We start from the raw sequence: 14,582 nt of genomic DNA on the forward strand, positions 1-14,582 counted from the left end.
GAATTTTATTTTATCAAACATATCACCTTCGTTGACAGCACGTGTGGTGTCGAGGCTATGCATCTTGTCGTGTCGGCCCCGTTTTGTTTCCGTTGTTTCCGTTGTGCAGGCGAGCCATCTTGCCTTAGACGCCGATCGTTATTAGTCTGCGTATTTTAGTGAAGTTTGCACATTAATACGTTGTGCAACGATCAATTAACGAACCACGATCAAGAACTAAACACTCAGGTAAGGTTAACCCTCGATTTGTATGATTTCACTCTTTATTTTACGAGATATTCGGCAAAGAAAAAATCACGATCCGTATGCGGCATCTTCGTTACCATTTTACCGCAACCTAGCTTCCATGTAGCCGCTGATGATTTGCAAACAGACTCGTTTTGTCACACTCGATTCGATAACTAATTTGGTTTGTCCATGTTGATGGAAAGTGGAGTTTTTTTTTCCATTATTTCAGTCTCATTAAAATTGATTTATCGCTGAGCACACGTAATTTACGTAGGTATGCATGTTAGGAAGGGAAAGATACATGCGCAACGATGCGGGAAGTGCGTGTAGCGGCGCTAAAATGTAAAATATATTGTCACCTACTTAAAATCTAATCGTCATCCCATCACGTGATATACATAATCTGCATTAATTTGATTGAAACATTAAAACATGTGAGTGGGCTGTAAACTGGTTGTCGTATATTAATTACGTTCCTAGAAAGTTCGGGAAGCCGCTTTTGGTCACTGAGTATCAATACGGTCTCCGCGTCAATTTCGTCGATAATTCACCCGCGCAATCGTCAATATTGTAGAGTGTAAATATAGTAGTCTGGGGTTTTCGTTTTATTGCTCGCAAAATCCAAACAAACTGCGTAAGAAAAACAGCAATAATTCCAGACGCCCAAGGTCGCCGGCGTCCATTTTCTCCTAATGGATACGCCGCGTGCAAACAAACACGTTGGCAATTTGTTATATGGTTCATTATGCGGGAGCATGATTCACATGAAAATTAATTTTTCTTATCTGTTGCAACCATTTTCTTTTTTCTCACTTTTATCAATTCCATGTGTGGAAAAGTATACGATGGTTGGCTTGATTACGCAATCTGTAAATCCACCGATTTTACACGATCGATGTGAGAATTTATGAAGTAATCACAACTTGGCTTATCTTTTGGACCACTGATATCAAGAAATTATATCGTCAACCACTTTACATTCTTACAAGGCCTATACAGCTGGTGTTATCCTCACAGCATCAAAAGCTTTTCTTGCATTACAAACTCGAAGATAATCGAACTAATTTTACACACGCAAATCTGTGTAGAGTTTTTATTTTATGACGAAATAAATCGTGTGTATTGATTTTGAAAATTTAAATACAAGTCCATTATATGTGACAAAAGGATTTGATTTTAAGAAAACCATGCAAATCCTTAATTTGCTGACAAAGTTGGAGATAAATAATTTTGTACTTGCGACATTGATGCAAATCGCGGACTAAGAACTAGATTGAATACTATGATAGTTTTTAGCCCCTATATAGGCCTCTCTTTTACGAAAATCATTTCATTCGTAACAACGGAAAGATGAGCTTCAACTTGATACAAAAAATAAAACTCGCACCTATTAGCAATTTTTTCAATGACTGTAACTTTCAAATGGGTATAAAAAAGAAAACAGTTTTAAAAAAAGAATAATTTGTGAATATTAAATGCATATTATGTTATGTCATGTGGATGAGTGGCAGGTTCCCAAGGAATCCTGTTTTGTAAGGTGTTTTTATATTTTCCTTTAAGAATGAGCACCCGAGTATTCGTTGGTGGATTAACATACCGGGTGCGAGAGCGCGACCTTGAGAAGTTCTTCCGGAAATATGGTAGAATCAAGGAGGTCGCTATGAAGAACGGATTTGCCTTTGTGGTAAGTCTAATGTGAATCAATTGTTTTTTTACAGTATGGTAGGGACAAGGGTCTATGTCGGTGGGCTTCCATACGGCACCAGGGAAAGAGACCTTGAGAGATTTTTCAGAGGCTACGGTCGATTTCGTGATGTACTCATCAAGAACGGTTACGGCTTTGTTGTAAGTATCCGTAAAATTTAAAACGAAAACTCTGTGTTCTGCTTTCTTTACTTCCAATTTTCAACGCTTCAGAAATTATGTAGATCTAGTTTATTTTTCGTGCATCGCTGATTTATTTGTTTTCATTTCTTTATTTCCTTGATATTACCGACTTCTAATTATTGAACACAACTCTTGGCTTAGAGTTTGCAAAGTAAATGAGCTAAAGCAAGCGGAACATAAGATGATAAAATACGACCGTTAATCCATGACCTGCCCTGACCCTCGCACCATGGTACTTGTGGCTGCTTAAACGAGAGCTGTATGCAGATAGTCGTCAACCATACTGCAAACCTTGTAAGTCAATTAGGATCACAGAAACCAAGGTCTAGCTGATGTCCATCAAGATGTTCATTGTGATGTTCAAAACCTGCTTCTTTTTCTCTGCAACAACGCTCTTCTACCGATAAATGTCAAATTCAGCTTTTCAAAATAATGTAATTAACATTATTATCTTACCTGTCCAAAGATGGTACTATTAATTTAACACTTTAAACGGTTTTGCATATAATATCTGCTTTTTTCTTGAGTTCCATTGTTTTAATTAAATGGGTAAATGTATAATTCTTATGACAAATACATCATTTCACAATAAGCCTCGACAACTTCTACGTTTTCTGTTCAGTGGGAAATCGGTATGTTCTATCTTAAGTAATAAGCTAAGAAGATTTATTATTTTATTATAGGTCATTTTATTACAATGAGATTCGAATGTTTAATGTAAATCGCCCTGTTGTAAGTTTTTTAAATTACAAATTATCAATGTAATATATTTTACAATGTTGGGGCTTCGTACGTTTCTTTACTATTAATTTTCATCTTGTGAATTGAATGCCCCTATCTTGCAGTAATGTGCATCTTTTTCTGGTTTTCCAATAGGAATTTGACGACTACAGAGATGCTGATGACGCAGTCTATGAACTGAATGGAAAAGAGCTTCTAGGAGAAAGGTGAGCACATGTTTTTTCTTTCTTTTTTTTTTCTCATTTAAACTGTTTAACATACAGGACATTATCCAATTATCATCGTCAAAGTACCAAAGTCAATGTTTGTTCAGCAAAATTGAGAATATTGATAATTTTGACGATGTGTGATGGTGGCCAAAGTATCCAGGTTTTCGATACCCAATACCTTTTGATGCGATCAAAAGTGAATGAACTCGAATTACTCGACATTTGATCATTTGCGAAAAATCAAAATTAAGCAATCAATAAATTTTGCTAATGTTTGAAAGATAATTAAATTCCTTTGAATCTTATTTGAACAATCAGTAAAGTTCTTCAAATGGATATTAAAATTGTACACTTTCGTAGTCAGAACTTTATTCTTATCAAAAGGGTTGGACTTGTAAAACCAATAAATAACTGATGATCAGCAGACAGTGCCGCAATACTTGGATCGATGATGTATTAGTCATGTTCTTACTATAGAATCTAATGAATTATGATTTATTCATACTACTCGTATGTTTGCTCGGTTTCTGCACAATATCAATAATATTGCTTTCAATATAAGCAATATAGCCACATCTATCCAAGTGTATAAAGCCATTTAGTTAGGTGAGCAGTGCATAAGGTGAATGCGTTGTAATTATTTTTGCTGGTAATATGATGGATCTTGTTCAAACTGCATTGGAATTCAGTAGACTTGAATTAACATTTTTGATGAGATTGAATAATGTTACTCGATAACGCTTGTAATCATAGGTAATGATAATCGGTACTACCTGGAGATTCCTTATTTAAATATAAATCATGAAATTCTTTGTTTTCATTGATTCTAAAGAAGACTAACAGGATCCATCAAATGATATATGTATTCTATTTGCGTGTATAATGTGTGCAAGAAATGTATGTAGTTGAACATCAAGTGCTATATCTTGCTCGAATCACTCCTTAATCTTTCTTTGATTATTTGATCATAACGAAATTTGATGCGTTTTATTAACGAAATTTCCTAAAATATATGTCGTATTATACAGTATTAACAATTCACTTTCACAGTGAATCATTGATTGAAATTATGGAATTATATTCAACATATTGAATTTAAGACTCAAAGTAATTTTGATTGTTTTTGTTCTTTTTAAAATTTTACCCTGCCCGATTGATTTGTGATTTGTTTCATGATTAATTGGTAAGAAATATGATGGAAAAGAAAAATGTTCTGTTATCGATAAAATTGTAGAGAATTTGGTTGGTGGAGAAGTTATATTATGAGGTATAAAATTTATATGGGACGTGGGTTAGAATAGTTGTAAATTGCAAGGAAACTAGCACATATAGGAGACGAAGAGAAGTACGTACATGGGGCAGAGCCTCAGAGGCTGGATGATGGATGGACGTACTTAGGTCTGAGACTGAGAGAGACTGATATATAAAACAGATGACGAGAGGAGGCTGAAGGAAAGCAGGGAGGATTTTTTTGAGGGAAACCATTTTAGAGTAAGAATTAGTCGTGGACTTAGGCGGGGTTTTGTTGGGTGTGTTTCAGAGTGGCGGTGGAGATAGCACGGGGTGTTTCAGGGAGGCGAGGCGACCGTGGCTACGGACGCTCACGCTCCTGGAGAGACAAGTAAGCATATCCAATGTGTCTTGTTACAGAATTACTGTAGAGAGGGCCCGGGGGACACCTAGGGGTAGTGACCAGTGGCGCTATGGTGACTCCCGTGGTGGTTATGGGGACTCGAGGCGATCTGCGTAAGACACGCTATCCTTTTTTTTATTTTATCAGTGCGATCATCAACCCCCTCCCCCATGCGTCAAGTCAAGCGTACAATACTATCCCTTGGAGTTTGTCGTTAGTAAGGATGTGCGAAGTTTTTCACAAAAATGTTACCGTGCAATTTGTCATTTTCCCTTTAGTAAAAAATCTTGTAGATTCAACTGTATATCAATACTTCTACTAAGTTGAACGTGTTAAAATATTTCCTCTTTTTATTTAACAGTTGTTTTAGCGCTCTTGTTGCATTCAGTATTTTATGTTAATTGCATTACCAATGTATGAATAAACTAGAAGTTTTATTTCGCAGAGCATCATTAGGGACAAGATCTAACGACGGCATTAAGGCTTGACTGATTATGCAGTGTACTGAAATACAGTCAGGTGGTTAATTTTTTTGCCCCTCCCTTGCTTTCATCCCTAGTAGAAAATGCGATTATTCAGATTTGAGGAATCAATGAATTGTGTGAATAGAGCTCTAGTTTATCATTGTTTAAGAAAAATGAAAAAGGAAAAAATCCTGCATTTTAAAAATCTTAATAGTTTGTCACATGTCATTCTTTAGTGAAGCTATTCAAATTCCATTCTTAGATGTCTGCAGAAAAAAAAAAACACTTGCTTTTGCTCGTGAAGTCAAAAAATTGCATAGTTGAAATAAAGCAAGAAAGACGAGATAAACTAAACTCAGCTGATATTAAATATAATATAAACTAGTGATGAGTTATACCGGTGCATTTTAAGTCGTCGATTTCGCACATCCTTATTCTGGGGCCAGATATCATAAGTATTTATCTATTTATGTCAAAATATATTTATAGCGCGGAATTAATCTCATGTTTAATATTTTTCTTTATTTTTTTCAACCTTAACCAAGCAAATGAATTTTCTACCAATCGTTTGTCTTGAACTTGAGTTACTCTCTCTTGAGTATACTTAGAATCTGAAGGCTGTTGAAACGCATAATGAAATGTAATTGAAGTTAGCAAACTGCTTAGAATACCCCTCCCAGTTTAAGTTTATTACAAGTAAAATGGTGGAAACTGATTGGCAACTAATTGTGGTGTGATGTTGTGTTTGTTACAGCCGAGACGATATGAGACACGACAGGTACGCTATTGCTGCATTATGAGTAGATTTGATTTGATTGAAACAGGTGATTGAAATTGTGTGCCTGAGCAATGAGTGCCGATCTGTAGTTATTTGCCCAAGGTTTAACCATTGATCCGATATTTCTGTTCACATGACATCCCTTTTTGCAGAGATAGTGTGAACAGAAACACGAGGACCGCATCTAGCTACAAGCAATCATTGCCCAGGTACATACAACCAATGTTATGCATTTACTGATACAAATATTTAAATTTTGCACATTAATATAACTCAATATTTTATTCATATTTTTTTTTCTTTAAATATTATTAAACTTAATAATGACAGTACATCAATTTTTGATAACTTTTATGAATACATATTTTTTAATACATGAAGTCAGGTTCAAGACAAACCTGCATATTGAAAACCGGCATATATAATTAATCTGTCAAATTTCATTTTAGATATGGACCACCTACCCGTACAGAGTATCGTCTTACAGTGGAGAATCTATCGAGCCGTGTCAGCTGGCAGGTAAGCTGGAAAGAAACTAATAGAATACAGTTTGATTGTGAACTTGCTTCCTACTCGAGATTTGTTTATTTATTTGTAATTTTTTTTTTTTTTTTTTTCTCCAACCTTCCCATGAAGCACGTCAGAAGATGAAAACTCGAGTGAAACCAAGTTCATAAAATAGTAGATATAGGATTAATCATTTCTGTTGTTTTTTTAAGTTCATTTGCCCATTAAAACCGTGATCTTGAGATACTGTTGAGTTTAACAATGTACATTTTGATCAAGTAAGTCTATGGCGTTGACAAACAAAAAATGATTATTACTAAATTGAACAAGCGGTGAAATAAAATGAAACACATGAGCGAAGATATAATTAGAAGAAAGATGGAGACGGATTTTATGGAACTTTGTAACTGAGAATTTGACTGACTACCAAAAGCGTGAATAACTAAAGCAGACCTCTGATCGTGAAGAGTGAAATGATCGAAGAAGATACGGAATGGCAGTTAGAAATACCAGGCATGAATAACAACTGATAAAAGACAGAGGTTGATGCAACATATACAAGAAACAACAGAGTTCACTTTGGTGGATAACGCGAAGCAGGGTAGTACAAACGATGTGGGCAACGACAGGAGGATTTAAGATTATCAAGTCGAAGATCCGAACAACGAATCATTCCGAATAGCTGGAAGAAAACGGCCAAAGTAGATACCTACACCACTCACGGATGAGAACGAACGAACCAAGAAGAAAAAGAGTAAAATAAAAAAAAGAAATGCACAGACCAAGCCTTACTTGATCAATTTACATTCTATCGTTGCACTTTTCGGATGATTGGTTGCCTTTGAAAATAAAAAATAAGTAGAAAAACGTGAAAGAAAGTAAATAAAATGGTTCGATTAGAATTGATTGTTGAATATTACGTTTTGAATATATACAATTTTTTTTTCTTTACATTTGGCAAGCAGTTTTGAGTAAAAAAAAGACGAAAAAAAAATTAAATTGATGTTCTTTCCGAAGAGCCATGTCCTCTTCGCCATGGAGGGGTGACCGGTAGGGCCAATAGACTGATGATGTGCGATGATAGAGATGACGATGCACGCGATGGGCTCGCCTTGAGGTCAAGTGGCATCAGGTTGGTTCTGAGGTCCGGGCGAGAGCCAGAGCCACTGGGTTGAAAGCATACTGCGCGTCGCTCGCAACTCACCCCCACTACCCAGTGAAACAATAGGTTCGTCCGTGCTGTGAGCGCGTTATCACAGATATCTGGGGCCTATCAATCACCCCCTATCGCACTGACTGAAGTTCGCTCGCTCACTGGGAAACATCCACCTCTTGTGTAAGTCAGGCAGCGGCCACTCCGGGTACAGGGCGAAACCTGAACCTACACCTACACCACAGATCCATTCAACCCGCTCGAACGACCCAATCAAGTGGTGTGTCTCGTGTCCAACCAGTCAGTGTCTGGCCTTTCTCTCTGTTCGTAAGCAAGGTGGTGCCTGGGCCCAAGGTAAATGCGTCACCTTAACCGAGTGTATACCTCTATATACGTACATACCTGTTACTGTGCACAATAATAATTCATACAAAAGATAGAATATAATTAATGTCTGCCTCTGCCGATATATTTTCATCCCGGGTAATGTATATTAATGAACAATATATTATTATACATGTAATAATTACCTATCTTATATCAAAGGATATCCAATACTTGTCAATATGTATGTTTTCCACGCCAGCCTGCCATGCATACCAGGTTTAGGACATATCTAGGATGTAACTCTTCGTTTATCTGCACATCAGCAAAGGATTTGATACCTATTAGTGCAGATATTTTTTTTCTCTTTTTTTTATGTGCTCGAAATTAGGAATCTGCAATTTTTCAATCTGAGTCTCTTTATTTTTATTTTTTAACGGATTTTGGTCTTCATTGGATGTCAAAATCCTTGCAGATGATTTCCCATTGCATTTTGTTTTGTTTATCGTGATTTACTCTATCTTCAATATTCATGGGAGGTCCTAAAAGCAAAATTGTGATTTTGCATTCAGCCATTGCAATCCTAAAGACATTTTTTTCTTCACGGTATACATGTTTCAACATATTCTACAAAAACAGAACATAGACTTCATGTTTGAGTATATTTTTCGATTAGACTTCTAAAAAAGAAAATACATTTTTATGTAATCCTTATGATATTTGTATGAGTTAGCATATGGTATGATACGGGATAAATTTTTCTTTGTGCAAATCAAAATCGCTTGTCACTGTAGTTGTATTAGACATACATTCGTAGTATTGACGCAGTACAAAAAACATTGTATAGCTAAGCTATCTGGAAAGGTTACGGATACGACGGAATGTGCCCATTTTGAGCAGCCTATCGTTTGTACATGTAATGAAAATGAGATTTCACCGAGATACATGGCTTGGAGAGCATGAAAAATGCTTGATGCCTGGTTCCCACACCTGACAACTTCAGAGATGAAATTAAAGATTGAAAAACAAGAGAGAATCACGTTTTGACATTGACTAAAATGGCATGTAGTCGAAGATTTTAATCTTCGCAACAAGGATGCGCTTTGAAGTACAGCCCAACTGAGATTATATTCGCAGAAATATCTACATGCCTCTGTTGAACCAAACTGATGCTACATCAGATGAATACATTCTTGATATGCGCGGTGAATCTCCCGGAAGACTACCATAGATGAGTCAACATAAACATCACAGTGCCTGCAATGAATTCTCTAAAAATACATACAGAAGATGTGATTAATGCATGAAAAATAATTATTTTAGTAGAATTGTCTATGTCCGTTTCGAATCACCATGTAAATACGTGACATTTTTTTTTTTTCTTTCTTTTTTCTTCTATAATTGACTGTGAAGTTGATTATGAACAAAAATGCAGATTTTTAAGTAATAGTTTTTAATTTATTCTTACCTATTAAAAGTGGTGCACGTGAACAAGATTTAAATTTCGTTGTCCTATATCTCAAATCTAAGTCTTGAAAATTTTAAATGATTTAAAATAAGGTGTGGAAATTTATATCATTGTCATGGCACCTAGTTCATTCTACTTTCTGTAAGCCACTCTGCAAAAAAGAGAAACAATTGCTTGTTGAAGATTTTTTTAGTCTTCGTATCATTTTGCGTTAAATTTTACAATGAGATCAAATATTAATAATATCAACACAAAATAGTAATTTGAGACTGAACATAGTTTCAGATAGTGAATAGTAAAAATTTTTGCAGAGAGGATAAGAATTAAATTTAAATCAAATGTTGTCTCTATCATTAAGTGTTAGACACTGAGTTTTGATACTTGGATTTGCATTCAAAGAAAAGTTACCATAAATAGATACTAAATTCGAGCACACTGTTAAAACAGACATTTACGTAGTGACTGAAGCCAAAGTTGCGTTGAAGTTTTAGTATGCGGAAAATGAAATGAAAATAAATTAACTATTAACATGAAATAGTGCACATCGTTTGATCAGAATCACTCTATTTCAGAATAGGGACACGCCACAAAATTTCATGCAAATAATACTAAAAATTGATCCTAACAGTACCCTAATTCTTTTATTTGTGTAATGCTCAGGATTTGAAGGATTACATGAGACAAGCTGGAGAAGTGACATATGCCGATGCACACAAACAGCGTAGAAACGAAGGGTGAGCATTTTATTTAAAAATTATCACTAGTAAAAAAAAACTGATACTTGTGATAAAATTTGAAATCTTATTTTACAAAAAATCGTGAATAATCATTTTTTTCCTTACATTCGGTGAACACGCAAACTGATAATTGTTACAATATGCATTCCTGTAATCACCAACCACCGATTTTTTTTCCTATTCAGTGTTGTCGAATTTGCCACATACTCTGATTTGAAGAACGCAATTGACAAGCTTGACGACACGGAATTAAACGGACGTCGAATTCGGCTGATTGAAGACAAAAGAAGAGGACGCCGTTCCAGATCATCAAGCTCGCGATCTCGTTCACGCTCCAGGTCCCGCTCCCGACGTCGTTCCCGTTCTCGCTCAAGGTAAATGTTATTAGATTCATTGAAAAAGAAAATGATTATGGAATCATTCATTTAAATTCTGTCTAGTTGATTCGTTTAGCACTTTAGTACATGTTCATCTTGTGACCTTATATTGCTTTAAACTATACAAGACTTGACGAGAAGTTGGTATTATCTAAATATCAGGACACAGAAACACTGTCATCAGAAGTGGAAATTTCATTTGTTATTCTTGACTCCCAATCTTGCTCCACACAAACCCTACCTCTGGTCCGTTATGTAATTATTAATCAGAAATTAGAAATATAATCGTTATATGTCATTTATATGAACAATCGTGGTTCAAATAATAAGTGCAATATCAAAGCACTTGTGGACCACACAAATATCATTCGCATCATGAAATTGGAAAATAATCACTTATTTTTATACTGCAGAGAATGAGAATATTAATAAACTTAAACATTATTCGGTATAAGACAAAGGCTTAAAACGATTCATGATTTTGTTTGTGCCAGGAGTCGCCGCAGCTCACGTAGCCGTAGCCGACGCAGCAGCCGTTCCAAGTCCAGGGCACATTCGAAATCCAAATCAAAGTCCAAATCCAAGTCTCCTGAGCACAGCCGCTCTCGTTCCAAGTCCAAGTGAGTACCTCATCCCACTGTGTTTATTTTAGTAATTTGGTTTTTTTTTTTCTTTACTTTTTTTTCTGTCTGTGGTTTCTTATTATTACTTCTGTGTCCAGGTTTATTGTTATACGTTGCTTTGGGCTGGTTAACGACGAATAGCTCCGTTACTTAACTCTGCTTAATGTTGCATTTGTGTTCTTTGCTTGTTGGGTATCATTCTTCAAGATTTACTTCCGTTCTCTTTATTTGAAATATAATTTTGCAGATCAAGAGACCGCTCAAAGTCCAAATCTAAGTCAAAGTCCATATCCAGATCTCGTTCTAGGTCCAAGGCTGAGAGGTCTAAGTCCAGGTCGCAGTCCAAATCCAAAGCCAAGTCCCCCTCAAAGTAAGTCTTAAGGTTAAACCCCCCAATTAAATAATAGTATTCGGCCATATTTTCATTCTTCTGTACTCTGTATTGGTACCCACGTAAAATTTGAAGCAACAAAAACACCTGTAGAAAATTTATTATATCTCAAAAATATCTCAAATCGTTTATTATTTCACGATATATTGCATTAAGTCTAGTTTCTCACATCAATTTGTCTCGCATTCTTTTCTATTACTCAAGCCGCGTACACGCATGTGTTTTGGCCAGCAAAAACTTGCGCTTATTGCCAATTGGTGTTGCATGTTAATAGATCAATTAATCGTCACTGGGCAAAGTATCAAATAATCATACAAGATATCTTGAATCATATTCAATATTTTCTTTTAATCATGGTCGCATATTATTTAATGTTGGCACAACCCGCAAAACCAATTGACTGGATGACCATATGGACAATCTCTCGCGTCTCTTTCTTCTTCAATATGCCCCTTTTGTATTGAGCTCTCCTGATTGCACTGTTACTCTACTTGAGTTGAAGGTTCTCTTAGGACTGAAGATGTTTTAGGAGAGGAAAGGTTCAGTTGGTTTCAATTTCTCTGAATTGCCAACGGTCCATCATTCATGATGCAGGACAGTAACATTTTTGCTGCACAAACATCCTGGTGTTCATAAGGTTTACTGAAAATTACTTGTTCTAGAAAATTCTCTATTCAGATGTTTGGAAGTGTCTTCAATCAAAGCTTTATCATTGGATGAGCTTAGAACCTCACAACTAGTTACTTCTTTGCACCATATTCCAGCAAACTAAAGCCCCCCCCCCATCCTTTATAATGAGAACCTGTTATAATTTCTTCTTTTTCAATTATTATCATATTATGTTATGTGTAGAAAACTTTGCCACAGATCTGAAGTAATTCATAATTTTTTCATCATTATATGAATCGAATTTTTTAGTAACTGCCGTCATGATGTTCCGTGACTTTTTTTTCGTAACCTATTCAGAATAAAGTTTTAACACGAATCCGTTGATTTCATTCACAGGGACAGGTCGAGTCACGAACGATCAAGGGGCGACAGATCCAGGTCACGATCAATTAGCAAACACAGCAAATCTCACAGTCGTTCTCGTTCGCCAATGAATGGTGACAAATCGCCGGAAAAAGAGAAAGACGATTGAACATTATCCGTCCCTCTCTAGATCATCGTACCGCACCGATACAATATTCCGTTTGAATTACAATATTGGACCTGTGCGCATCGCAAGATGGCTTGGAGCGTATCGTTGTGTTTTTTTAATACTATACTTGATTAAATCCAAGAAGCCACTTTTCAATCATTTTCCACTGTAACATTGTCTGTGTATGTTACGTATTTTGTTAAAACTTATCAGGACATGAAATCACTCAAAAAAAAAATATTACGAACAGACTAATTATAATGATAATCAGATATTACCGATAACTTAATCTTTTTTTCATTTTATAAAACCAATTCACGTTATTTGGTTGCCTCCAATATCGTGAAACAGTATGAGCTCTGTTGGAACACCGTGTTTTTATTTTGTACCTGTGAGTCCAATTCTGTGCACGTTTTGTGTACCACCACAAACAATATAAGATAGGTATTCAATGGCTTTTTGTATATATTCTTAATAATTACATTACCGTAAGAAAATAATGATATGTGACGTGTAACAAATTTAGGAGTAATTCTTACTATCAATAAAGACACCCAAAGCCGGATAACATTCCAGTTTATAATTTCTCAAAATGAAATCATTTATGCTAAGTTTTTTTTTTTTTTTTTTTTTTTCATTCCAGAATATTATGACGATTAGGCATAGTTCTAATCTGAGTATTATGTACCGATAGAAAAATATCTACACACACTTATCCCTGCTGTTTCTCTGTATATTTGTATTCTACTGCTATTAATGTGTGCAAATGCATATTAGTATCTACTAATAGAAAAATTAACGTTACTAAATTTTTGCAGCAAGAGATAAAAGTGTGGACTCAACCCAAATTGTTTCGAAAATTATGAACAGGTTTACGATTTATGTAAACATTAATTGCACATCGCATAAACAAGATGAGAAAAAAAACAAATCGCGATAATCATTGCGATGCCTGTTATTGTATATCCAAAACATCCTGAATTATAGGGAATAAAATAGTTGTATTTTTTAGTGGTTAACAAAAAAATCGGAGCTACTGCTAACGGTTAAACGACGCCAAAACTCTTATATACCCAGTTCGTTGTACAAATTGCTAACTAAAATTAGAAAGAGCTTCGATATCATTAAAACAAATTTAACAGAAATATTCAATGTTCTACCACTATAGTTTGACAAAAATTATTAAAATCTTATACAGTGCACTCTTTCAACAGGGCCGCTTCCTGCTTTCATCATACTCTGTTGCTCTCCCCCATTCCCTGGCCCAAGTTTATCTTTGAAGCATAACTCTCACAATAGGGCTGTACAGCAAATACAATGGTTTGTCATTTCTATTACCATATAAACAAACTTATTCCCATTTAAACACACAATCTTTCGTGTAAAACGTTTGCATGAGCAATTATATATAAAAAAAAATTTTTAGAAACACGTGTTAATACAATATTGATGCACAAGTATTCTTCCAGCCTAAAATGAGATGAGATTGGAGTCTAAGCGATATGAACAATGTATCCGCGTGTGGATGAAAGGCTGGCCCTACTAAGAGTTTCCAACTTTTTCGTGACGCGAAGATAACTCCGATCCTCGGAAAATCGCTGCCCCTCTTGTACTATTGCAGCCCCATTGAGAAAGCGCACTGTATTTTTCACTTTGGTAGCTCGAAGGAGAGTTCTCACATTACAAGTGATTCACAGGTGGCGTAAAGGTGAAAAAACAGAAATCTGTTTCATTGTAACATTTTTCTTGGAAAAGATCAAACCGCTTACGTTGGACGAAATGCCCGCATCAAAATTCGTCAATGACATTCAGAATGATGGGCCAACTCTAATGGGGTTGAAGTTTCCTATAGGGGCTAGTTTCCATGTTTTGTTCCTAGTACGTACAATATGTGCCGAACTAAGAAGCTATGAGGCATAAA

The 14,582-nt window shown here is 35.6% G+C and overlaps 1 protein-coding gene across 12 annotated transcripts; it reads left to right on the top strand.

Moving 5' to 3' along the window:
• Positions 1–72: 72 nt before the first annotated feature.
• Positions 73–13,229, top strand: LOC124180843 (serine-arginine protein 55). Of its 12 annotated transcripts, none has more exons than XM_046566704.1 (12): positions 73–228; positions 1,789–1,912; positions 2,992–3,062; positions 4,716–4,811; positions 5,917–5,940; positions 6,093–6,149; positions 6,390–6,459; positions 10,053–10,126; positions 10,315–10,503; positions 11,001–11,126; positions 11,377–11,499; positions 12,526–13,229. In XM_046566704.1, the coding sequence occupies exons 2-12, from the start codon at positions 1,790–1,792 to the stop codon at positions 12,659–12,661; spliced, it is 1,089 nt and encodes a 362-aa protein (XP_046422660.1). In that variant the 5' UTR covers positions 73–228; position 1,789; the 3' UTR covers positions 12,662–13,229. The 12 variants fall into 12 exon arrangements, with proteins under 12 accessions (XP_046422660.1, XP_046422662.1, XP_046422658.1 ...); XM_046566706.1 differs by lacking the exons at positions 1,789–1,912; positions 4,716–4,811 and adding exons at positions 1,947–2,073; positions 4,606–4,686 and having other exon boundaries at positions 77–228; XM_046566702.1 differs by lacking the exon at positions 1,789–1,912 and adding an exon at positions 1,947–2,073 and having other exon boundaries at positions 77–228.
• Positions 13,230–14,582: the final 1,353 nt, after the last annotated feature.

Source organism: Neodiprion fabricii, chromosome 4, assembly GCF_021155785.1.
Source record: "Neodiprion fabricii isolate iyNeoFabr1 chromosome 4, iyNeoFabr1.1, whole genome shotgun sequence".
Lineage (NCBI taxonomy): Eukaryota > Metazoa > Arthropoda > Insecta > Hymenoptera > Diprionidae > Neodiprion > Neodiprion fabricii.